The following is a 25,252-nucleotide window of genomic DNA, read 5'->3' on the forward strand; positions in this document are numbered from 1 at the left end:
CACCTCGACCGCTCTGAGGCCCTTCCTGAGATTGCCGATCTCCTTCTCCAGCTCTGCCAGGCTGTAGAGGGCACAGAGGGAGGGACAGGAGATGAGGGTGGTCCAGGAGAGGGCAGTTCGAAACCCCGAGGCCTGGGGGTCAGTGGGCCTGCGCCCCAGTCCTGCATTGGCCACTAACAAGTAGCCAATCTCCGCCTTCCTCCCCACCCACTGTTCTCTGTCGGTGCTGCTATAGAATAACAGGGGTGAAACTTATGCTCTATAGATCCCCTGAGATCAGACATGTCAGGTTCCTAACACATGGCCTTTGGCATGGATTTATTTTTTACCAGGGAATAGGTGTAAGTTCATAACTTGTAAGTATCACACTTGCAAACAGTAAGCATTTGATGATGCTAGCCATGTACCACTGCATTTCTGCTTCTATTGAAGATGCTTCTATCAGTTTATACATGTTCAGGTCTGACTTCTGTGTCCCACCCACAGCTCCTTGGACCATTCACTGCAGTGTGCAGTCCTGACTTCGGCTATGAGCCCTTTTTCTGGGAGCCAGAGAGTAATGCCCCATCCCCTGAGCCCCTCAGCCAGTGACAGACACAGGAGATGGTGTATGATGTCCCAGGTACCTCACCCTTGGTAAGACTAGAAGAGTGTCTTGCACTATCTTCCTTACTTCCCTGGGAAGGGTCAAGCTCCAGCTGCCCCCAGTGGTAGCTGGTGGAATTACACTCCCATTAGTAGCCTTCCCACCCCTGGCTCACTTCCCCAACCCCACTCTGATTCCTGGGAGATCCCTGAATAAAGGTTTGAAGAGCAAATAGTCTGCTTTCATTTGGCAGACCCTGAGACACTGCCCCTCCCTAGTCAGCCCAGAGTAGCCCCAAGGAGGACATTCAGACAAGAGCATGTGTGGACATGAGAGGATGCAGCCTTGGAGGGACCCCTCACTTGACTTTGGCTGCTTCTGGAAGATGCTGCAGTTCCGAGGGCATGTTCAGGATGTCGGGGAAGTGCTTCTCCAGGATCATGATCAGGTAATGCAGCAGAGAGATGTTCCTGCGGGTGAAAGGCAGCTCGTGGCTAAGGGAACGAGGGTCAGCAGGAAACCAGGCTGAGGTACAGAGCAGAGAGGCCACGGGTTGGGTTGGAAATGCAGGGAGGGCCCAAGGGATGAGGGGTGAGGCCAGGGGGTGTGATGGAGGCTCAGGAAGCAGGCAGGTCATACCTGTCGATGCTGGACTTGGTGTCAGCGATCTTGTTGAGGCTGGCCACCCGGAACCCGTAGGCGCCCCCACGCTGCCCCTTGTTCATGAAGTTCCCGATGGCCAGGACGATCTCCAGCATCTGCTTCAGACGTCTGCTGCGGATCAGCTCCCGGGAGGCCAGCAGGATGGCTGCGGGGGGGGGGGGGGAGGACAGTTCAGATCCCTATAGATGGGGCCAGGGTAGCTGGTCCCCTCGCACCCAGCATGGTGCCACCACAAAGTCCAGAAAAGGGCTGCAAGTGTCTTGCATTCTCAGAGGGGCAGGAACCATGCCCATGCCGCCACAGACCAGCTACTCTACACCTGCCCACCTCCAGGGCAGGGACCAACTCGCCAAACACCAATTTGCCAAATAACACATTCTTAGAATGTGCCAACTCTTCCTAAGAATATGTTCGAGAGTATATTTTCTTGTGGATATTAAAAGATTATTAATATATTCTTTCTCTGGATATATATAAGCATACTAGTGGCCTGGTGCACAAAATTCATGCATGGAGCACGAAATTCATGCATGGGGGGGAGGTGTCCCTCAGCCCTGCCTGCACCCTCTCCAATCTAGGATATCCCTCTTGCAATCCGGGACCACTGGCTCCTAACCGCTCACCTGCCTGCCTGCCTGATCGCCCCTAACCACTCTGCCTGCAGGCCTGATCGCCCCCAACTGCCCCCCGTGCCAGCCTGCTCGCCTCCAACTCCCCCCTGCCCCGCCGGCCTGATCTCCCCCAACTGCCCTCCCCTCCTGGCCTGATCGCCCCTAACCGCCTCTGCTTTGGCCCGCCACCATGGCTTTGTCTGGAAGGACGTCCAGAAGGTCTCCTGGAAGGTCTCCCAGTCTAATTAACATATTACCCTTTTATTAGTATAGAAGATAATACTTTTATTTTTCTAAACTTAGTGATTGAAGTTTAAATTTCAGCATTTTACATATTATGGGACTATCCGTACCTCTTTTGAAATGCTGAATTTTATTATTTTTGTAAAAAAAAAATTCTATCAAATTAAATTATAATATGTCACCAACTGCAATATTCCCAAATTACTTTTGTCCTATAAGATATGGTGTGCTTTGTAGATGATGGTGTCTTTGATTAAATAGGTGACTTGACATCTGTTGAATATCATTTTTAAAAACATTCCAACCTATATGTATTTTAGCCATTTTATCCTCTTGTCTTAAGTAATGAATTTGCTAGAAATACAAATTAAGCTAGCAGTGACCAGAACTTTAGTAGTTAAGTCTAACATAGATGGCATGGCCCTTTCTCAGCTACTATGTATTTATGGCAAATGTGCAGAATCGGGAGACAAGTCCTACACTGAAATGTTGGCTACTAGCTGTGGAATTTGCCTTTTGATTATTAAATGTGGTGTTAAGAAGACCAAACTAGCCTATGATCTTTGGCTTATGCCAAACTGAACATGCTTTAAGATGCTGCTATGAAGACAAAATGAGAACCGTCTGCTAAATGTGTGCAGAAAATCTTCAAGACAGAAAACCTTCAAGACAATCTTCAAGGTAATTGTAGGAGAAGAAGAAGAAAAAAGAGAAGGAGGAGGAGGAGGAGGAGAAGAAGGGGAAGAAGGGGAGCGTAATATGAAAGGATTGTCAGTAGCTTCTGAAGTTGAACATGTACATATTCTATGACCATTACACTTGAAGGGCATTTGAGTGGTTTCCAGACCCCCGCTTAAATTATAAATACTCTGGTTAAATAAACTATAGTATATTGGTAAATGGAATAAAATGCAGCCCTGAGAATGAATAACCCACTGCTACACGTAACAACAGGGGTAACACACAACCATAATGCTGAGCAAAAGAAACAAGTATAAAATTATCCATACTCTGTCCCACTTCTATAAAGTTCAAGTTGGATAAAACCTTTAGAGAGGAGGGGAGAGCAGTGGTTGGAGAGGGTAATGTTTGAGGGGGGCATGAAGAAGGGGCTAGAAACATTCCACTACACCTGATGTCAATCACACCGGTGAGCTTACTTCATGGTAATTCCCCAAGTAGGACTCATGATTCCGTGTCCTTTTCCACATGCACATTTCAATAAAATGTTACTTTAAAATAAAACTACTTATAAAAGTTTCCAGCAGTTTTTATTGGTTGGGATAGTTTCTCTTTGGTTGATAAGCTATTTGAAAAATTTGCAAAGGAATCCTCCTGAAAATGCTGAGATGTTGGCAAAACAGATGACAAGAGTTCAAAGGAAATCAGTGCAAATGGGAGAGTCCCATATGCAGTGCAGACAGTTCAGATACATTCATAAGAATAATGGGCTCATGAATACATTCATAAGAGTATGTTTACATTTGAAACCATATTCATCTTGACTATATTCAGTAAATGTATTCATAATAAGAATCAGTAAATTTGGTATATTCAAACATAAACATATTCATAAGAATATATTCAAGGAACGTTTATGAATATATTCATAAAAGAATTGGTACATTTGTCAAGTTTGGGGAATGGGCCCAGAGGACCTTCTGGGGGGTGGAGGTCCCCAGAAGGTCCTCTGGGCCCATAGCTCACCAACCAGCTCACCCAGGATTATTTCCTAGGAGAACTGAGAGGAGGAATATGAACCCCACTCCTGCACCATCCTCTGTCCCCACCCTGTCAAGCCCACTGACCTGATTCTGTAAGATAAACTTCAGCCGCCTCGCCCACCCCTGGGAGGGAGGAGACCTGTGGACTCTTCTAGAACAGCAGCTATAGCAGGCGATGGCGACCCTCCTGGCAGGTTTTGCCATCTAAACACGCCTCGCTCTGCCTGGTGATGTGAAAGGCGGACTCCTCTCAGCTGCAGTGACTAAGCTGGGGAGAGTTGAGGAGTGGCCCCGGGAACAGGAAGTCATCCGGAGTAAAGCCACCGGATGGCCAAGCTACTCTGGTTCCACAGCCCCAAGTGCTATTGCTTCCGCTTCTCCACTGACCCAAGAGACATAAGAAGCTGAGCACATATGTCGTGGGCTGAACCCCTTACCTGTGCCTCAGGCCCCGAGGGCAGTGGGCAGCAAGACAAAGAAAGTTATGTGAAGGGAAGGGTGCCCCTTCGCAGGGGCAGGAGGTGCCGCCTGGCCTTAGACCTGCAGGGCCACCACTGACCTGGCTCCCGGTCCCTCACATCACAGGTCATGGCCAGCCTGCAGTGCCCTCGTTGGGTGCAAGTGCTTGTGTGTGGGTGTGAGCACGTGTGCATGTGTGTCAGGATCCGGATCACAGAAGATGTCTGCCTCTAGCTCTGTCATGCCGCATCTGCCCCAGAAACCTCCCTGAAGCAGCTTGGAGAACTCCAGAAAGGATCATTCTCTGGACGGGGCCTCCCAGGACGTGCCAGCCTCGGTGTCCAGCAGAGGGGGCCCATACTCTGCCCCCAGCCTGTCCCTCTCAGCATCCTGGACACAGGCTCCCTAGTTCACTGACCCTGTCCTCACCACCAATGGGCCTCACAGCCTGGCCTGCATCCCCCGCCTGTCCCCATGGCTACCCACCATCTGACCACCTGCCTCTCCCCACTCCTGCCACTCTGCCTCCGTCTCTGCCATCCCCTGGGGAGTACACCAGCATGAGAGTGAGGGGATGGATTTTGAAGAACAACATTGTGTTCCAGTCCTGACTCCACCATGCACCAGTCACGTGGCCTGAGGCAGCATAGCCCAATCATCTCAGAGGTGAGAGCACTGCCCCCACAGGGTTGTGGTGAGGACCACATGAGACCGTCCGCGAGAAGTGTTTCACACAGCGCTTGGCACATGGTTCTCATTTAATAACAAAGTGATCGTCTGGAAAAGGCCTGTCTGTGTAGGACGGGGTTCTCGCACCCAGAAAACCAGACACCGCCCGGGATCACCTTGCCCATTTCTTACTTTCCAAGTAGCTCACACTTAAAACAATGTGCCCAGTAGTCTCCTATGAGCGGAGCACCTCTCCAGCAGGGTAAAGGTTGATGAGCTTAAAGCATGCCAGGAACTGCTCTCGGTGCTTGCCATTACAGGTCCCCCCTTATCTGCGGGGGTTACGTTCCAAAACCAGTGGATGCCCGAAACCAAGGACAGTACCGAACCCTATGCATACTGTGATTCTTCTTGAAGTACATACTTATGATAAAGTTTAATTTATAAGTTAGGCACCGGAAGAGATTAACAATAACCAATAGTCCATTAGGACAATTATAGCAATAAGTTATGTGAACATGGCCTCTCTCTCTGATAATGGACACGGCTACTAAGTGACTAATGAGGGGGAGGGTTTATAGTATTGGATATTCTGGACAAAGGGATGGCTCATGCCCCAGGTGGAACGGAGCGGAATGGCATGAGAGTTACTAATGCTACTCAGAACGGCGCACAATTTAAAACCCAAGAATTGTCTATTTCTGCAACCTTCCATTTAATATTTTTGGACTATGGTTGACCGCAGGTAGCTGAAACCATGGAAACCCCAGATAAGGGGGGACTGCTGTGCCATCATTTTTTCAGCATCTCTGCCCCATGCTAGGGCAGATGTCACAGATCCTTGCCCTAGAGAGTTTGCATGCTGAGGCACAGGGAATGTGTCCATACGTGGCACATGAGTGAACATACGCAAGTGTATATATCTACAAAATCAGTGTTAGAGTTTGTCCTTGATTTTGGATTTGGGGGGGATTTTCCTCTTCCTGTTCCTGGACTCTCTCCCCAGCCTCCCCAGATACCTCTCTCTCCGGCTTCCTCCACCTCCTCAGCCCTACCTTCCACTTTGGGCTTGGCTTCAGCCAGCCGCTCCTGGAACTTCTTCTTGAAGAAGAGGGCCTGCAGGCGCTGCTGGTAGTGGTCAATCCTGTGGACAGGGAGACTATGTCATAGGCGGCCCCCTTCTGGCCCCAGCTCCAGCCCCAGAAGCCAGCCAGGCCTCTTCTCAGCCAGCCTTCCCCCACCCCTCCCGCCATACCCACAGCCGACCTGCTCATTTCATAGAGGAAGCGGTCAGCGCGGGCCATCCGCTCGATCTCATGCTTGTGCTCCTCGAGGAGGTCAATGTCACTCTTCTCCGGGATGAACTTGAGGAGCTGCAAAGAGCAGGTGAAGGTCAGACAGGAAGCTGGTACGGCGGCACAGCGCCCACACTAACAGGCTCAACCTGGGGAGGCATCCCCTTAAGAGACAGGCATCCTCTGTGGATGGTCTGCATTTCATCTGCCTGAAAGGAACGGCAGGGCATCCGGTTCTAGACGTCTTCCTTCCTTCCTTCCTTCCTTCCCTCCTTCCCCCCTTCCCTCCCTCCCTCCTTCCTTCCTCCCTTCCTTCTTTACTTTTTTAAAATTAAGAAATAACTTACATAGAGCAAAGTACATTCTTCTTAAGTATACAGCTCAGTGATTTTTTTTTCTTTTAAAACATTTATTGAGGTTGTATATATAGAGTAAAACATGCCCCTTTAAATGTGCAGGTCAATGAGTTTTACAAAACTACCCACCACCACCCAGACCAAGATACAGAAGATTTCCATCCCACCAGAAAGTTCCCTTGTGTCACTTTAACCAGCCAGCCCACCCCTCTGCACAACACAGCCTCTCGGCTGAAGTTTGTCACCTTAGGGTTGATGTGTCTATTCTTGAACTTCTTATAAATGGACTCAAGTGTGCGTTCCCTTTAGTGTCTGCCTTCTTTCACGCAATACAGTGTCTGAGATTCATCCATGCTGTAAGTATGGATGGTCTGTTTCTTGTTCATTGCTGAGTAGTATTCTTCTGCAGCAATATGCCACAGTCTATGCTTTCCTACTGATAGACAGTGGGCCACTCACAGGTGGGGGTCTGAGTGTATCCCTAGGAGTGGGGCTGCTGGGCAAATGGGCAGGTGTGTGTGTGGCCTCTGTGTGCCCTGTCAAGTACTTTTCCAGATGACTGCCTGGAATGACAATTCCCGTTGCTTCCCCTCCGAGCCCACACTTGGTATGGCCAGTCTTTCTAATCTTAGTGATTCTGGTGGGCGTGTGGGGCCATTTCACACACCCACATCGACCCTGTTTCTCTGATGACTAATAGGAGCCACTTAGAAATTCTCCTTCATGAAGTACTTGTTCAAGTTTTTGCTCATTTTTAAGTGCAGTTGTTTGCCATATTCTCACTGATTTGTAGAGTTCTTTATTCTAAATATGAGGTCTTTGCTCAATATACCGAAGGCAAACATCTTCTAAGGTTTGGCTTGTCTTTTCGCTCTAGTATAAAATAATGTAATATTAATAGTGCCTTGGATGAACAGAGCTCAGGATTTTAATGAAGTACAATTAATGGTGGTTTGGGTTGGCTAAGGGAAGTTTCCAGAAACCTCTCAGCCACTCCTCCAGCCTACAATCTGATTTCTCCTTGACCACTGCGTCTCTTGGGGGGAGGCTGTCGGGAAGAGGTTCGCTGCCCCCCTTGAGGGGCTCACCTGCTCCAGCATGTCCTTGGCGAGGTCCTCCTGCTCATCCATCTTCAGGACAGCCTGGCGGATCTCCTCGTTAGAGAGCTTCAACCTAGGCAAAGCCCAGGCCTGAGCAGCCTGGCGGGTGGGTGTCCGCTCGGGACAGCCCCGCTCACTTCTCCCTCCTCCCTCACAGAACGTGGAGCACGGAGCACCTTGGAGAGTCCTCCCCAGCTCTGGCAAAGCCTCCTCAGACTACACTAACTTGGTTCACTCCATAAAACTCAACAACGAATTCTTTTAGTCTCTGACAATGTGCCTCCAGTCTGGTGCCTGAGTCTCTGTAAGATCTGACAGGGGGACAGGGGCATTTGGGAGTAAAGGGGCATCTTGGGTGCAGCCTGAGACATGGGGAGAAGGGGTCCTGATCTTCCTCCTCCTCCTCCTGCCTAAAATGCCCACAGCATCTCCCTGGGGGCGCGGGAGGAGGGCAGGCCTCTGAGGGGCAGCTTCCTTCATTCTGGGCAGACAGAACAGCCTCAGTCTGTGACAGCCTCAGCTCCCACACAGCTGTTCAATCCGGCTTATCCACTTGCTGTCTGGGGAGGAGGAGGAGCGCACTCCCGGACACACACACACACACACACACACACACACACACACACACCTTCACAGTCCCTCCATGTGCTCAGCCAATGGGAGCCCTGGGGTGCAGACCTCTCCCCCACCATCAAGGGGGAGAAACAGAGGCCTGGGCCTTGTGGGAGGGAAGGAGGGGTGGGTGTCCCAGGGGCGGCTGGGGCAGCACTAAGAATAGTCTGGGAGGCGGTGCCCTCTGACCCTGGCCCAGGCGGGAGGCCCCGCACAGAAGCTGTGCTGTTAGTGCACATACTGCCCTGTTTGTTCTGCATCCACGGGAAATGCTTGGGGGCTGAGATCATGCTGCTCTGTGGCCTGAGCCTGGGGGCCTCCATGGGCTCAGAGCCACTCCACCAGCAGACGCTGACCAGGCTGGTCAGGGGCCTTGAGATGGGGCAGTTTCCTGTGTGCAGAGCCCCACGCTGCTGCTGACATGGGTTCCCTGGGAGGGTTCTAGATCAGGGCCCGTCCTCTTCCCCAGCGGGCAGTGGACAGGGGAGGCCAGAGACTTCTATCACCCCAGTCCTCCGTCACCTACCAGGCATTCAAGTCAACCATCTCCCTCCACAGCCCCATCTCAGTCCTCTGTTTCCTGGGGGCCTATCCCCTCCCACCAGGAAGATATCCTGGGGCAGGCCCCATAGGCAGGGCAGGCCCCACAGGCAGGGCGGGACCCCACAGGCCGCAAGCACTTACTTGGAGAGCAGGATGATGCAGTTCTGCGCCCTCCGGCCGTCAATGACTGACAGCTCTTTGACCTTGCGGGAGGCCAGGTAGATGTCCTCCGTGGAGCCCAACTCTTTCTGAAACCAACAAGCCAGTCAGAAAGGTGAGGTGTGTTTCCCCCAAACCTCTACTCTCCACCCCGCCCCCTGAACGAGCCACCCCCCCTACCAACAAGGCCAGGCTCCTGGTGTGAGAGAAAAGGGAAGGAAAAGACATGGGAAAGAGGAGGGTGGTTCATTACTGACCTAGTAGGAGGCACCTGGGACTTTACCATGAGCTGGAATGAGTTGGGGGCAACGAAGAACCCCTTTTTAGAGATTGCCCTCTCTGGGCAAACTAGAGAGGAACTGTTCCGATGGAGGGAGACACTGATTCCTATGGCTTCGGGAATGTCATAGGATCTACACATCTCCAGAGACTCAACCCCCACTCCCACTGCCCCACCCAAACTCCCCAAAACGTAAGAAGCTGGTTCTGAGTCCCCTCAAGGTCACAGTCCTTGGATTCCTGGAGACTTCAGGCCCGGCCCAATGTCCTCTGGGTAGAGGGCATCCACATGTTCAGAGGTGGGGAAACTGAGGCAGAATTCCCTGTAGAATTCTCTCCTTGGAGGTTCTAGCAGGCATATTCCCAAAAAATCAAAGACCCCCTCCCCCCGCCTTCTCTGAGCCCCTAATGAGCTCCTATCCTGGGAGCTGCCTCCAAGTACATGCTCTGTGCTGTGCGCCTGCAGGGGCTGCCATTCACGTGGCCACCTCTGTGAGCTGTGCCCGGTCTGCTCAGTCTTACAGGATCGCCTGGCGGGCCCTCCCCTCGGGTGAGACAACAAACCAGGAGCTTCCTCCTCACTCTAGGGCCCATTCACTCCACCACTGGCCGGGGTCTGCTGTGATAACCCCTCTCCTACATTTTGCTTTCTCTTTGGGGACCCTCCCCCATGCCACCCTGTATGGATGGTGAATGAGGTAGAAGGCAGAAAGGACAGGCCTGCTCTTTAGGGCCCAGGACCAGGCAACAGCCTGGGGGAGTAGTTAAAAGTCGGGCGTCCAGGCCCCTCAGTGACTCACCTGTTGGGAAGTATTAGTTATCAGCTCCTAGGCAGGCAGCAGCCACAGCCAACAGAGAATTAAACATGCACAACGTTAGCCAAGAGGTACAAGGACCCAGGGATGGGAGGAGAGACATGGGGGCCCTCATCTCTACTCTGCCTGCTCCATCCCAACCAGACTCCTGGCTGGAGAGGGGGGCGGGGAGGAGCATGCACAGGAGCAGCTTCTAGTAGACATGCACCCCCAAGCCAAACTCAGCGGAGGAAAGGCAGTGCCTCCCACAGGCCCTGGGCACAGGGGTACCCCTGCCACTCCCCATCAGGGCCAACCAACCCCAGCTGCTGGTCCCAGGCTTTCCTCTCCTCCACCTGGAATCTGCCAAGAGGGCAGAGGGCACTTTCCACCCCATGAGTTAAACTTTCTAAACAGGGGAGGAAACGCACGGAACTTGAGCGGGACCCTGTGGAAGTTGCATTCCTTCAGGCAGAGGGAAGCAGGCATCCCTGAATTTTGTTCCCCATCCCTTGCCCCTTATCTGCCTGTGAATCTCTCAGGGGAGCTGAGGAGGCAGAGCTTACCGCCCTCCCGCACCACCCCCCCCCACACCGCCTGTTCTCCCTTCCTGACACTGATGGAGCTGAAATCACTAAGTCAGAACCTACTTGGGACAGAGAGGGAGACCCACAGCACATAGACCTCCCTCTGCCCACAACCACCCAGGTCCCAAGACAGCGAGAGGAGGCGACCAGCTCTGTTGCTGTGGATTTAACTCCGACCACTGAGTGACAGTAGCCTGGATGAGCTTTGCACCCAGACAGGATGCTGGACTGTGCGGGCTCAGAGCAATGAGCGGGGACAGACTACGGGGCTTTCTGTCTAACTCTTCTCCACTCACCAAATGGGGAGGCCCCAAACCCAGCCTGTCCTCAACTCCACAGCCCCTCTTTTCCTACTGGCCCCCATCCCAGCCTTGCCTCAGGATCCTGGAGGAGATGCTCCAATTAGATGGAGGCATGTGACTGGCCATGCCTGGGACACCCCTTGCAGGCACACCCTACATCCACAAGCCCCCTTGGAGCACTGACAAGCAGGAGCACCAGGCCCTCAGGATGCCTCCAGTCGCTGCCTGTGCCCATGCAGCCTGGCATGAGCAAGGGCTGAAAATGCCTCCTGCAAGCAGATGCCTTGAGCACCCACATTTAAATGGTATAAACAACTGGACTTGGGGGGAAGCCCCCAGATGTGCAACTGCAATGCAGATTCCTGGGCCCCAACCCATTTCCTGACTCACATTCATGTGAGGATGAGGTCCAAGAACCTGCATTTTTGGCAATTCCACAGGCACTCGGTACAGTTAGGATCCCTGGCTTGGGAATGCCCTGTATTCTGCCACCAAACCCACTCACCCTCATGCTGCTTACTTGTCAGCCCTCTGTACCCAGCGCCTGCAGAGCAAAGCCCAGGGCCTCTGCCCGCCTGCCCGGGCCTGGTCCAGCCTCAACCCCTAACATGACCTTGAAACATTAGCATCCTCTTCTACCCTACTCTTGGGGGTGTTAAGAGATGAGAGTATGTAGAGAAAAGTGGTTTTAAAAGTTAAAATGCCTTTTAGGTATAGTCCCTAAATCCTGCGGCCAAAGAAAAAGCAGGATCAGCAGTGGCCAGGCCCTTGGATTCCACCTCCAGTGCTCCAGGATGAGAGAGAGAAACCAACACAATGCTCATTCATCACTTGATGTGTGAATGCAAACTGTAATACTATGGGATGTCTCCCCTCCTGCACTGCACACATCTACTTCATATCTACATTCCCAGCAAGCACCTGGGGCCTGGCAAATGATCAAATCATTCAATACATTCAGGATGGAGGGAGGGAGGGGCCATGTGACAGACATTGTGGGTTTATTAAGGCGCAAATGTGAAGTCAAGGCTAAAAGTCAAGTTCCAAGAGGCTCGAGGGGGCGGGGTCTTACCTGGTGCCTCTGATAGGCTGAGAACATTTTTTCAAAGTCCTGTAGGTCCAGAATCCGAAATATCTGCATGTCATCAATCTCATTCCACACGGTGCCAGGGACACGCTCCTAAGATTCAGGGCGGGAAGGAAACCTATGGTTGACTCACTTCCTTCTCTGTGGAGATGGCTGATGCCTCCCTACCCACACCTGTCCCCAGGGGTACACATGCTGACAGTCAGGCGGCCAGGCCCTCAGAAGGAGGTCATTCCTCCCCTCTAACCTCCACCCTTCCTCAATACTTGGCCCCAGGATAGAGGCCAGAGACAACCTCCTTCTCCGCCTGTCCAGGTAGGGCCACATGTAAGCACGTTACAGAGATCAGTGGGTGAGCTGAGTTAGGGATGGGCAAATATGAAACTCCTTCCAGAAAAGCAAAGCCGAGCCAGCGCTCTCGGGCCCTTCCCCTGAAGGCGGGCTGGCGGGGTCAGCGGCAGGAAGAGTGCCCACACATATTGCGGATCCTTAGCACAAACGATATTTCCTGCATCTGAGATGGTCATTTTCTCTCCCCGGGGTCTTCCTCCCACTTTCCCAGATTCCCAGAAAGCAGATCAATGTCAAAGGCTTGGACATCCTGTCCCCTCATGTGACTGCCGGGGCCAGTGAGACTCTGCCACAATTTCCAGTTGGTCAGACCCAGGAAGGATGGCCCCTGACTTATGACTGGGAAGGGCCCAGGAGTTTACATTCCAGGGCCCCTCACCATAGGCCCCGCCCACCTCTGTTAGGACCCTTGCATTGAACCCCACCCCAGGGGCCTAGGAAGCTGTCAGCCTCTGGGGAGGAGCTGCCAGCCAAGCCAGGCCACTCCAGTGGTCCTGCGACACCTGAGGATGGCTTAGAGCAGTGGTCGGCAAACTCATTAGTCAACAGAGCCAAATATCAACAGTACAACGATTGAAATTTCTTTTGAGAGCCAAATTTTTTTAACTTAAACTTCTTCTAATGCCACTTCTTCAAAATAGACTCGCCCAGGCCGTGGTATTTTGTGGAAGAGCCACACTCAAGGGGCCGAAGAGCCGCATGTGGCTCGCGAGCCGCAGTTTGCTGACCACGGGCTTAGAGGATGCTGACCAGAGGTTCTCCCCACAGGTGCTCCACCCCCTCTTCCAAGGAACCCACCTCACCTGCAGCCCTGCTGACTTAGCAGGTAGCGCCTCCCGCGTCCTCTGGCTGCAAGGCAGCTGGGAGCCTTCCTAATGCCCCCGCCTCCTCCCCCCCGCCTCCCCTTAGCAAGGCTTGGAGAGAGAAACATGCCTTTCACTCACTTTTATTTTCTTAAACTCTGGAAAAGGGGAGGCTAGGCCAGAGCAGGGGGTGGGGACATTCCTGTGGCCTTCCTAAGGCCAGGGACCCTCTTGTGGAATGCCGGGCTGGGAAGCTCGGAGTGGCAAGGGATACAGGCAACTGGCCAAACCCAACACAGACACATTCTTTTCATGGCAGAAGCAGCCAGTGTGTGTGTGTGTGTGTGTGTGTGTGTGTGTGTGTGTGTGTGTGTGTACACACAGGAGCACGCGTGGGGTCGGGGAAAAGGAAGGGGCCTGGGGAGAGGGGCCAGGTTCCTGGAATGGGGAAGGCAGAGAGGAGATGGTCGGGAATGGAACTGGGGCAGGCAGGGGACAGAAACTTCTAATTTGGTCCCCACCTAAACCCAGGCCTGGGATGCAGGTGGGCACACTGGGAAGGCTCAGAAAGGTGAAGCTTCCCATTGCTCCTCATTCCCGGTGAGGCCAGGATGAGAAAAAGGGCAGAATGAGAGGGTGGGATGCTGAACGCTAGGAAGAGAAAACAGACTGAGGGCCAGCCTCTCAGCATGTCTTCCCAAACACTCGCCCTCCCCCATATTCTCCACAGGAACTCCCAGTGGGGTGCGCTGAGTCTGGAGCCAGACCGGGGTATGTCTATTCCAGTGTTCTCCACACCCTAAATCTCACCAAGTCACCCTGATGTGCCTGCCATGCATCATCATCCCCAAATTTAGTTTTTATGCCACTCTGGCTGAGACCCCATCACCTGTGGCCTAGATTCCTGAAGTTTCTGCCCCTCAGGGACATCTTGTGTATGCCAGGGAAATCTTTCTCAACGCACATTTCACTGTTTCCCTCAAGGAGCGTATGGGGTCAGCGAGACCAGGCTGGCTTGCTCTGTCCCTGTCTTGTCACTCTGTGGGACCACTGGCAAATGGAGGGGCACTGTTCTCTTCTCATGTCACAGGGGGGAAACTGAATCTCAACGGTGCTTACTTACTGAGCTAAAGTGTAGATTAAGTGAGATAACATACTCAAAGCACACATGGTAGTGCCACCAACAATAACCAATCTATTATTATTACTAGAGGCCTGATGCATGAAGATTTGTGCAAGAATGGGCCTTCCTTCCCCGGGCTGCTGGCACTGCCTTCGCTCCAGCTGGAGCTACCTTTCCACCTTCCCATGCTGCCCAGAGGCCTGGAGCGGCTGGGACGGTGCAGAATGCCTGCGTCCCGCCCCACCTCGGCTGCTCAGTGCCTGCATATGCAAATTAACCCACCATCTTTGTTGGGTTAATTTACATACTCACTCCTGATTGGCTGGTGGGTGTCATGAAGGTATGGTCAATTTGCATCTTACTCTTTTATTAGTGTAGATTATTATTATTATTATTATTATTACGACTTCCTATGTGTTAGTCACTTGGCAAGTACCTTATATGTATTAAAACAACCTTTGCTATGGATGTCATAATTACCCTCATCTTACAAATCAAGAACCTGAAGCCCAAACGATAAAATGACCCCTCGTCATGCAAGTCAAAGCTTGCGGCTGGGATAATATGTTCACAAACCATTATTTGACTCCCTGCCACCCACCCTGGCTAAGAAACATCTGCAGATCCCAGGACTGCTCCCCAATGCCTATTCCACCAAAACGGTGCTTTCCAGTCTAGGCATGAAACTGGCCTATGCTGGGTCCCTGAGGAATTCAGTAGGCTTTATTAGTACTGGACCCCAGAGACAATCCTAAGCACAAAGCTCTATATGATAAAAATGTTGCAAAAATATTTTGCCTTGCCTGTATTCCTTAATTGCTAAGGTACCTAATCAACTTTTCATGACATTTTAAAATCATAAATTAAAAGTTATAAGTATAGGAGATGCAGATTATATCTTTTTTACGACAATTTAAAAACATCACTTCTGATTATGAACAATGAACATTCCCACACAGCCTCTGGCCTCTGGTTCTGCAGAGCTGGCTGCCGGGTCACATGCCCTTGGCCTTCCTGCCTTGCCTCGTAACCATGGAGAAGCATGCACAGGGCACAACTGTGCAATGCAGCTGCCACCAACTTCAACAATGTTGCTTCAACATGCTGCCAAAAGGTGGCTCTAAAATTTTAATAACTCAGGTTGAAGGTGTCATCAGAGGCCCAGGAGACTACAAATGGGCTGTATTCATGCATCATGTTTCTACCTAGGTCACAGAACCAGAGGTGGAAGGAATCATAGAGATCACCTTACAGACAAGTAAATGGAGTGTAGACAACATGAGTGGTTTCACAGGCCACACAGTTAGAGCCAAACCTTGTCTTGTTAGAGGGTAGAACCTCTCCCTCAGTCCATCCTCAGGATCTAGAAGTGTTTCTTTGAACACGCTTTCTAGATCCAAAGGTCAGAGGGCACCCATTACTCTCAGCTCCAATCATAACTGTTATTGAAGGGTGAGTGTGAGTCAGGCCAACTGAACCCAATTGCCTATATGTGTTTATCTCAGGGACAAAGTCACTGGTCCTCTTAATAGGACACAGTATAGAACCAGATGCAGGGCTTGACCCAGGCTGCAACTGGCCTTCATTTTCTAGGGGTCATGTGACCTAGGACATCTATGCTCTATGATCTTGAACGTCCGACAGAAATCAACTCCACACTTGGGCCTGGAATGGGTGATTAGTGGGTAATATTTGTGAGGGCCTCTCACTGCTGAGCCATCTAGAAAGTAGCACCATTCTCCTGGGAAGATGCCAAAATGGCTATATCTTGGCGTCAAACTCTTCATTGCAAGGGTGTCATAGCCCCTGTCATGGCCTCATTTCAGTCCTTGATCTTTACCATCTCAGTCCTTGGCCCAAGATCTTTCCCAGATCTTCTACCCTTTTCCTCAGATTGACCCTGTCCTTATGGTTCCAGTCCAGCCCTTGTCTTGTCTAGAAAGCACCCCTGCTCTTGTATCTATATTACTCCATTAATCCTCAGCACACATAAATTCCTTTTGTAGGTGGCTTGGGCAATGTAAGCATTACCACATGACAAGCCATGTCCTCCCAGGGTAGAATGTTCTTCCCAGTGGAGTGAGCTGCCTGGCACCAGCAATTTCATCTTTTGCATCCTCTGTCTACCCTTACACCCACCAAAGAAAGAATCCAGGGGATAGATCTCCAAACAGTGGGGCTGACTGCCCCCCAGCTGTAGGAGAGTGGATGCACTGGCCTCTCCTGGTTACTCACCTCATTCAGCTTGACCCAGTTGAAGGACTTCAGTGGGTGGGAAGGTTGGGGGACACACTTCTTCCTGAGTGAGACATCACTGCTGGGGAAAGGGTCTGGAGGGACAGGCAGGCCAATGCCGAAGCAAGGTGGCGCGCCAGGGGGAGTGGGAGGCCCACCAGGTGGAAGGGGTGGTGGCGGTGGGGGACAGCAGGCAAATGGTAAAGGGGGTGCAGGTGGAGGCAGGTCATTGGTTGTCATCGAGGAAGTCAAGGTAAGTGGGCCTCCAGGGGGAGGTGGGCAAGATACAGGTCCTGTCTGTGAGGAGACAGAAAAATCAAAAGAGCAAAGCCTTTAGCAATGATACCTTTCAGGTCTCCCACTATTAATCTCCATCTACACTAGATCCCCCATTCCTGCTCTTATCTCCCACCTACATTGAGCCCCCATTTTCTCTCTGTATCTCAAACATCCACCACACACACAACCACAGACAGACAAGACACGTAAGTCAAACACTCACACGCAGACACTGAGCAAAGTCAGAGTCATCACGATGCAACAGCAGGGTTGACACAAAGAGTTGTGTAGGCCATGACCTGCTGAGGGCGGGAAAGCCAAAAAGCCCACCTGCACTCTACTTCCAAGGTGTGCTTCCTGGGACAGCGCCACCCAGAAGAAGGAGCATTATTTTTTCTAAGTAACACAATGCTGTCACCCTTACAGTTTCAGGAGTCCCCTCTATGCGGGGATGAGGCCCCCCTTTCTTCTCCCTCATCCCGGGATCCTTGGCCTCTCCCTACACCTGCTCTTCCCTCCATATCCTGAAGGTCTCGGCTTATCTATGTGGAAGGAGAAGAGAGTGCCCACATACTGAGATATCACTGAGTTGGGCTACCAGATCAGCCACTTGTCCCCGAGCCTGGCGCAGCTCCTGGGACTCTCGGGCCAGCTTGTCCTTCATCTTATTCAGCGTCCGCATCATCTCTTCCTTCTCCAGAGTCTTCGTCTCACATTCTCGCTCCTTCCTCTCCAGCTTGCTCACCAGTTCCGTGTGTTCTGGATGATGTGGGATAGGACAGGAAATGGAGAGAGAGAATGTGAGTCTGTCTGTGTCCCCCTCCAGAGGAGGTGGGTCCTGGGCTGGACAGCGGAAGGGGTGTGTGGAGCGTGCAGCAGGTTTAGGGAGAGCTACTCACCTTTTCGGAACTTCTCTGCCTGGTCTCGCCACTGCTTCACTTCATTCTCATTGATGAGCCTGGTGGGGAGCAGAGGGAGGGTCCCGTCGAATGTTGGCACTCAACCTCCCATTGGTGCCTTGACCCCAGTCTATCTGGCCACATCAAGGAGGGCAGGGTTTTGACTCTCCGGATGTTCCTCCAGGTCCCCATTCCGTCCCAGTTCTCACTGTGTGTTTCTCCATGGACTGTGAAAGCTACAAGGACCTCTAGGTGCCCTGTAATCTAACCCCTTTGTGGAACAGTTGAAGCTCCTGACATGAGACTGGAGACAAGATTTTAATGGTAGAACTAGGCCCAAATCTCAGGCTTCCCTTAGCTGTAATGATTTGTACCCCTTTGTAAAAACAGGTTTTTGCATTGACAGAGATCAAAATATTGGCACTACCATGGTGCAGGCTTCCAAGGACCAATGTGTAAGAGTGAGAGAGGTCACCCATTCCAACACAGAATGAGGGTGAAGTGGTGGTGGTGGTGGGGGGGGGGGTTGTCTAAATTATAAGAAGTCCTCATTCGCATCAAACTCTTGCAACCAGAATAAAAGTAAGCTTTCATTTAGACATCAAGGTACAAGAGAGGTGAAACCCTAAGGTGAGACCCCAGTAATCATGTCTTTGGTAAACCTGAGAATGTGGAGGAGTGATATCCTTGACTCTTGGCCTCCTCAACCAGGCTAAGGCTATAAACAGGGGACAGCGTGGAAGGGAAATAACTTGTGCAGAGATTTCTTTGGGGAGAACCTCCTCCATTGTCCCCGGGCTGCTACCTCCTTCACCACCATCTGTGAAATGGCTTCTTTGAGCCTCTCAGAGAGTTTTGACCCAGGTTCCTTGACACTGGGCAGGAGGCATGGTGGACTGGGGTCAGACCTGGGGCTGGGCAGGTCCAGAGAGTGAGGAAGCATTAAGCAGGACAGTGCTGCTGAGCTGGGGCCCACCAGCTATCCTAGAGTTTGTTGACAGTAGCTGAATTGTTTAAAATTCATTTTCTGCTTGTTGTTGAAATGCAATACAACCAATTTGTGAGAGCCTATTTAATCTCCTTAAGGGCAACTGGCTCAGACTTACTCTGAAAAATAAGTAAAAGCTTGAAATTAAAAATTTAAAATTCAGTGTTTAAAATTAAAATTTTATGCTGAAAGATAAATGTTTCAAATTAAAATTCAGTGTTTAAGTTTAAAATCAATATTCAGAACATAAGGTTTGAATATGATTTATGTGACTTGGAACTTGCTCTCTGTGTTCCTCTGTACCCAGGGTCAGACAAAGCCTGTAAGGTCAGAATACTTCAGGCTGTGTCCTCCTTGTCTCATAACCTCATGGCTAAAGGGTCTTGTCCTGCATCAGCGGTCGGAAAACCTCTAAAGGGAAAGAGGTTTATATACTCTGCACAGTCTCTGCTGCATATTTGTGTGTGTGTGTTTAACAACCTTTTTAAAATGTAAAATTTCTTCTTAGCTCATGGACCATACTAACACAAGCTGTGGAATTCGCCCACAGGCATGGCCTGCTGACTCCTCCTCTGTGTTGATGAGTTTAAACTTCTCCTCTATCCATTCCATACAATGGACCAGTGAGAGGTGAGTAACCCTCAGCTGTGCTGTCCAATATGGTGGGCAATAGCCATATATCATATCGTTATTTGATTAAAAGGAAATACAATGTAAAATTCAGTTCCTCAGTTACATCAGCCACATATCAGTGCTGGGCAGCCATGTGTGAACAGGGTGGACATGGAGCACTTCCATGATCTCAGAGTTCCTTTGGACAATGCTGCTCAAGGCTAGTGTGGAGATGTCTGGGGTGAGATGGGGAGTGAGACCCCCATGTAGGAGAGAGATGAGAAGGAGAAAGAAGACAGGTGAGGGCTGGTCACTGCTCACATATTGATGATGTTCTTGACGTTGAAGTTCTCCAAGGGAGCCAGGTCAGGGTCCACACCCCGCTCATCCTGGAGGACAATCTGCTGTAGGATGCGGTCCAGGAGCTGCCACTGCTGCAGGTAGCCGCCGTTCCGCTTGTCTGAGGGACACAGGCATCGCATCTATACTGAGCCCTGGAGCCCCTGGAGCCTCACCCTAGAGTCACTGCCTGGGCCCAGGCTGGTGAGATGCCCCCCACTCCCTTGGCAAGCTCCCAGTCTGATGCAGGAGGCAATGCAATTGCTGATGATGGAGAATCTCAAATCCAGTCATTTCTTGATTATCTGTGTCTGACCCGCTGACTGTGTCAAACCTCTGGACATATTTCTCTGAAATGCTTCCTATCTGCTTTTCTTCCCTGTGGGTACCCAAGCATCTAAGGTCTTGGGAATGCAAATTGCTTTTTCAATTACCTTAAGAAAAGCCTTTCAGAAGGCAAATCTACTCCAAAATATTACAAGCTAAATAATGAAGTCTGCAGGGAAATTTTTTAAAAAGAAGAGATATTAGGGTAATATCTATGCTATTGTTCTACAGAGAAAGATGGATGGAAACTAACTGCAGGTGTGCACAGGGAGGGAATCAGACTGCATCAGAGAACTGGTAATGGAACCCAGGAAGATTTGTTTTGGTGAAGGTGACCCTGAACTATGAAGGCAAAACTGTGTGTTGTGCCCGATCTCACGGGGTCCCACTCTCATCCCCTCTAATCATAGTCTGGCTGGGCATAGACTTTTTCCGAGATTGAAACTCTTCATTAGTTCTTGATCCCCAATACTTCATCTCTGCTGACCACCAAGGAAGGTCAACCAGCATGATCCTGACCTTGAAGTCAAATCATTAATGCCTACAAGATGGAAGGTCATGTCTGTAAAGCCCCTTCTAAAGTAGATAGAGAGACCCAGACACGTGCCCATGGGACACCAAGCACAGGGACTTGAGACAGAAGTCAGGTTTCCTAGGACCTTCCCGTGTCTTCCATGAAGACCTCTGCTCTGACTTTCGGAGAAGAACTGAGAGCTGCTCAGTCCCAGCCACTGCATCTGTTTTGTTTTTGTTTTTGTTTTTCCCACCACTCCACTGACACAGGCATTGCCACGTGGTGTCATGCTCCAGGAAACCAGGGTGGAGCCAGGACACTGGCTCACAGAAGCAGAACGTTTCATCTAGAGCCCTGACCCCAAAGAAACAGAAGTTCCTTCATATGCACAGACTGGCTCAGCCTCAAGTTCATCCACTGAAAATAAGATCATAATGCTGTACATCATTCTGAGGTTCAGAGACACTGTGCTAAAGGACCTCACACTGCACCTGGCCCAGAGCTGGCACACAGTAAACTGTCCTTGTCACCATCACCACCTTCACTACCACCAAAGAGAGTCTGTCTAGGTTGACCATGATTTTCCAAACATTCCATTTTGTGAAGAGCTTAAATACCAAATGGTACAGTTTCACGTTGCATGCTGGAGTGGCTTATCAATAATTATGTGTAATTTATGTAGTCACCGTGCACACTTGGATCTTAAGAGCTTAGCATCTGCTCCTGTAGATGCTGACATTTGAAAAGAGAGGCAGGGGCAAGGGTGTTAGGGTGGGTTCCAGCAAGGACTGGCTGGAGGAATTGATTTTCAAAAAATTAGCCTGCTCATTGCACATCTGTGCCATCCCCCAAACACAGACCTTTTTGGAACTCCCCAAGAAGTCTGCTCACTCCCCTGTCAGAGCAATCTGATTTCAGGGTGATCAAGTACTGTTCGTTGGACTGGGATATTGGCACTGCTTGGGACCAAGTCCAGCAACTCCCCAAGGTGATTGTGGAAGTCCTGGCCTTAGGAGGGAGGGAAGAGCAGGGGCCTGAGTCCTGGCCTGACCTCCCGGGGCTGGCTGAGGAAGCGGCAGGTGCTGGCTACTCACAGGGCATCTGCAGGCAGTGGTGCAAGACAGATAGCAGGCAGGGGTAGGCCTCTGTGTGCTTCAGCTTCCGGTGGATCAGCTCAAACATCTGGGAAGCACTCTTGGTGTCAATGTGGACCTGGGGGTTTGGAGGCAGCAGTGACTGGGTTGGGGGAGACAGTGAGGAAGAGAACAGGGGAGAGAAGACCCTGCCTCCATCCACTGCACCATCCCCCAGGACGTCCCACCTTCCCCTGCCTCTGGCCCAGGAGCAAGAGGGAGATAGCTACTTATATAACCAGGGCTTCTCAACCTGGGCCTATTGGCGTCTTGGACCACATCATTTTTGTTGTAGGGGCTGCCTTGTTCACTATAGGGTGTTTGGCAGCATCCAGTGGCATCCTCCTCGCACTAGTTGTGATAACTTAAAAATGTCTCAAGACATGTACATGTCCCCGTGGGTGGGGGTGGGGGCTGCTAAGTTGCCCCTGGTTGAGAACTACTGATTCAAACCCAGGGGAGGAAGCAGGGACACAGGTGAGTGAAGAAGCACGTGGCACACGGGTCCACAGCCTGGGCTCAGCCTCAGGCCTGCTCTCTGGTTGTGACAACAGGCCAGCTCCCCGGTCTCTCTAACCTGCTTCTGTGTCTATAAATCCAGGAACTTTGAGAGAATATATAGGATGGTGGTTCGTGACTAAAGCACCACCCAAAGCAGGTTTTTATTTGGATGGGGATTTTATAGTACAAAATTTAAGCAGCAGAGGGCTACCAGGGCTAAAATGAAAATATGTTTGTGTTTGCTAAGCATGATCTGGTGCATGATGGGAGGAGTTTGCCAGAAGGCAGGGGAAAGTAGTCCAGGAGCGGCATTTGAGACTACTCAGCCGAAAGAAAGAATGTCTCTCTTTCCTCTGGGGGTTGTGACCCGCTAGGGCAGTGGTCGGCAAACTCATTAGTCAACAGAGCCAAATATCAACAGTACAACGACTGAAATTTCTTTTCAGAGCCAAATTTTTTAAACTTAAGCTTCTTCTAACGCCACTTCTTCAAAATAGACTCGCCCAGGCCGTGGTATTTTGTGGAAGAGCCACACTCAAGGGGCCAAAGAGCCGCATGTGGCTCGCGAGCCGCAGTTTGCCGACCACTGCGCTAGGGGGTAAATACTCTACCAGGTGAAACCCGCCAGGTGAGGCCCACATACTTCCAGGCATTCAGAAACAGGACCTGGCCATGGGGGGACCCACCAGGGAACCCAACCAGCACTAGACCCACCAAGCACAGGACCTGTAGAAGCGGCTGTGGGGCCACCTGGACCGCCACAGTCACCTCACTCCGCAGGCTCCTCACCATGTCAAACCTCCTGGCTAGCTCCAGGTCATCCTCATTCCGGACCATCTCGAAGAAGTCTAAATGCCTGGATAGGATGGGAGCATTGAGAGCGCAGGCATTAGCATCAGGACATCCTTGAAGGGTTACAGCCCCTTCAAGCCCCCACCAGCTAAACCTGAAAGCTTCATTCAAGTGAGGCCAATGCCAAACCAGAAGGAAGCAGCTGTCTGTAGGCAACACTCCCCTGTATAGACTCCCATGCCCTGCCCTCAGGGAGGTCAACCCAGCACTATTGACATTGGGGCTGGATTACCCTTGGTTATGGGAGGCTAACCTGTCAGTTGCAGGAGGTTCAGCAGCATCTGACCTCCACCCACTAGATGCCAGTAGCACCCCCACCTTCAGTTGTGACAACCAAAAATGTCCCCAGGCATTGCCAAATGTCCCTGGGATGTGGGTAAAACGCTCCCAGTCAGGGACTACTGTCCTACATATACCTTCCCAGTGTCCTCATGCTGTCCCCATGTCAGCCCTCAAGGTCAATCTCGCTCATTTTCTACCCCGTCACCCTCCACTCCACTTCAAAAGGATTCATCCTCTTTCCCTTAAGGTCCAGTATAATAAAATAGCCTGGACCCATGGGACAGAACCAGAGGAGCTGCTAGTAACACAGGGAAATGTAACTGTGCCCTTGACCAACAAAGGGCTTTATGGCTTGTCTTCTGAGTGGGCCATTTCTGTTGAGCAGGAGCACACTGTAGGACATTTAGCATTCCTGGTCCCTAACAACCAGGCAGTCTGAAAACCAAACAACACTCCCAGATGTTTCCAAATGCCCCTCAAGGGGGAAGTACTGCCGTGGTTGAGGACTACAGGGTCCATTGGTCTATAACATCAGAGATGAGACAGCAGGTCAGCAAAGAGGACAGGTAGGGATATAGATAAGACATGGGACAAGGGGATGGGGAGCCACAGTCCGCCCCACACACAGAGCTGATTCTGCATTGATGTTGGGTCTGGCAGGTGGTCTCCAGTGGGAAGGGCAGCCTCCATGAAGGTTGTGACCATTACCCACCAAGGCTCTGTCCCCATAGGTCTGCCATGGGGATGGGTGGCGTGGGTCTTACTTGTCCAGGATGGCATTCTCGTGCTGCCGGAGTTTGTCAATTACGGGCTGTATCCCCAGCATCAGGAACTCGTACCGTAGATGTAGGCGGAACTCCAGATTGTCCTAGAGGGTCAGCAAGGAAGGACCAGACTCTTTGGCTGGTCTGGATTTCCATAAGACTCCCCAGTGGACCCTCACTGCCACTGCAGTCATCATCCCACCACTTCTGCAGCCCACTCAACTGGAACTGCTTCAAGTCCCAGAGCCCCAAGGAAGGGTGGGAGGAGACATCTTTTGATGCTGTTAATCCACTCCCTATAGGTCTCCTGCCTCATCTCCATTGAGTCTCATAGCTTTTGGCATCAAAGGCCAGTGTTGTACAGTGATACAAAGCACAAGCTTTGGAATCAGACAGATCTTGGTTCAAATCCCTGCTCTGTCACTTTTACTAGTTTTGTGACTTTGGAAAAGCCTTAGTTTCCTCATCTGTAAAATGGTCATGATATTACCTACAGCAAGCATGTGAAACTCAAAGCCTAACATGTGCCAAATAAACGAGGCATGTGGCCCATGGGCCGCGAGTTTTGACATGCTTGACCTACAGGAATGGTGTTAGTAAATATTACCTGATGAGTTATAGTTACCAACTAATCAGAACAGATGTCAGCCATAAACAGCTAGTAATGACAAATGTGTTGTCAGCATCTTAGGGACAGATTATTCCCCACATCCACCTCACCTAACTGAGGTCATGAGGATTGGGTGAAAAACAAAACAAAACACCAAAAACATGCTGGCAGAAAAAAAGGAAAAGTACAGATTATTAAAGTGCCCCTTTTATCCTTCAATAAGCTGACCTTGACTGAAGCTTCTGACTAATTATTCTTTAACTGTTGCTATTTTTTATGGTCTGAAAATCCCATTCTGACCCCAAAGAAAAGAAATAAGAAACCAGACCTCCTAACAGAAGGTGCTAGAAGAGCATGACTAGCCAACCCAGAAACCAGTGCACAGCAGATCTTTAGAAAACTCTAAAAAGAAGGGCCCACACTTTTCCTCTTCCCATAAATAATCCCACCGCCCTAAGCCATCATCAGCCGGCCAAGATGGCGTTTGTCCATGACACACATAATGCACGATGCTACCTGTGCAGGACACTCCCAGAAGCCTCTCCTGACAGCAAGGTTAATGACAAGCTAT

At 50.9% G+C, this 25,252-nt stretch overlaps 1 protein-coding gene across 3 annotated transcripts in view; it reads right to left on the reverse strand.

Annotated features, from left to right (window-relative positions):
* Window positions 1-25,252, reverse strand: part of DAAM2 (dishevelled associated activator of morphogenesis 2) — a 105,182-nt gene that overhangs the window by 4,985 nt on the left and 74,945 nt on the right. For 2 of the 3 annotated variants that reach the window (XM_080663267.1, XM_080663268.1), the window contains exons 8-23: window positions 24,072-24,175; window positions 22,963-23,029; window positions 21,634-21,751; window positions 19,681-19,819; window positions 17,760-17,818; window positions 17,435-17,619; window positions 16,582-16,878; window positions 12,055-12,162; window positions 10,100-10,126; window positions 9,003-9,109; window positions 7,695-7,779; window positions 6,222-6,328; window positions 6,011-6,099; window positions 1,226-1,394; window positions 949-1,056; window positions 1-61 (exon numbers count right to left, since the gene is read on the reverse strand). In XM_080663267.1, the coding sequence (XP_080519393.1) occupies window positions 1-61; window positions 949-1,056; window positions 1,226-1,394; window positions 6,011-6,099; window positions 6,222-6,328; window positions 7,695-7,779; window positions 9,003-9,109; window positions 10,100-10,126; window positions 12,055-12,162; window positions 16,582-16,878; window positions 17,435-17,619; window positions 17,760-17,818; window positions 19,681-19,819; window positions 21,634-21,751; window positions 22,963-23,029; window positions 24,072-24,175 (1,830 nt within the window). The remainder of the gene's footprint in view (window positions 62-948; window positions 1,057-1,225; window positions 1,395-6,010; window positions 6,100-6,221; window positions 6,329-7,694; window positions 7,780-9,002; window positions 9,110-10,099; window positions 10,127-12,054; window positions 12,163-16,581; window positions 16,879-17,434; window positions 17,620-17,759; window positions 17,819-19,680; window positions 19,820-21,633; window positions 21,752-22,962; window positions 23,030-24,071; window positions 24,176-25,252) is intronic. The other variant, XM_080663269.1, reaches the window with a different exon arrangement.

The sequence above is a fragment of the Plecotus auritus genome, assembly GCF_963455305.1.
Source record: "Plecotus auritus genome assembly, chromosome: 4".
NCBI lineage: Eukaryota > Metazoa > Chordata > Mammalia > Chiroptera > Vespertilionidae > Plecotus > Plecotus auritus.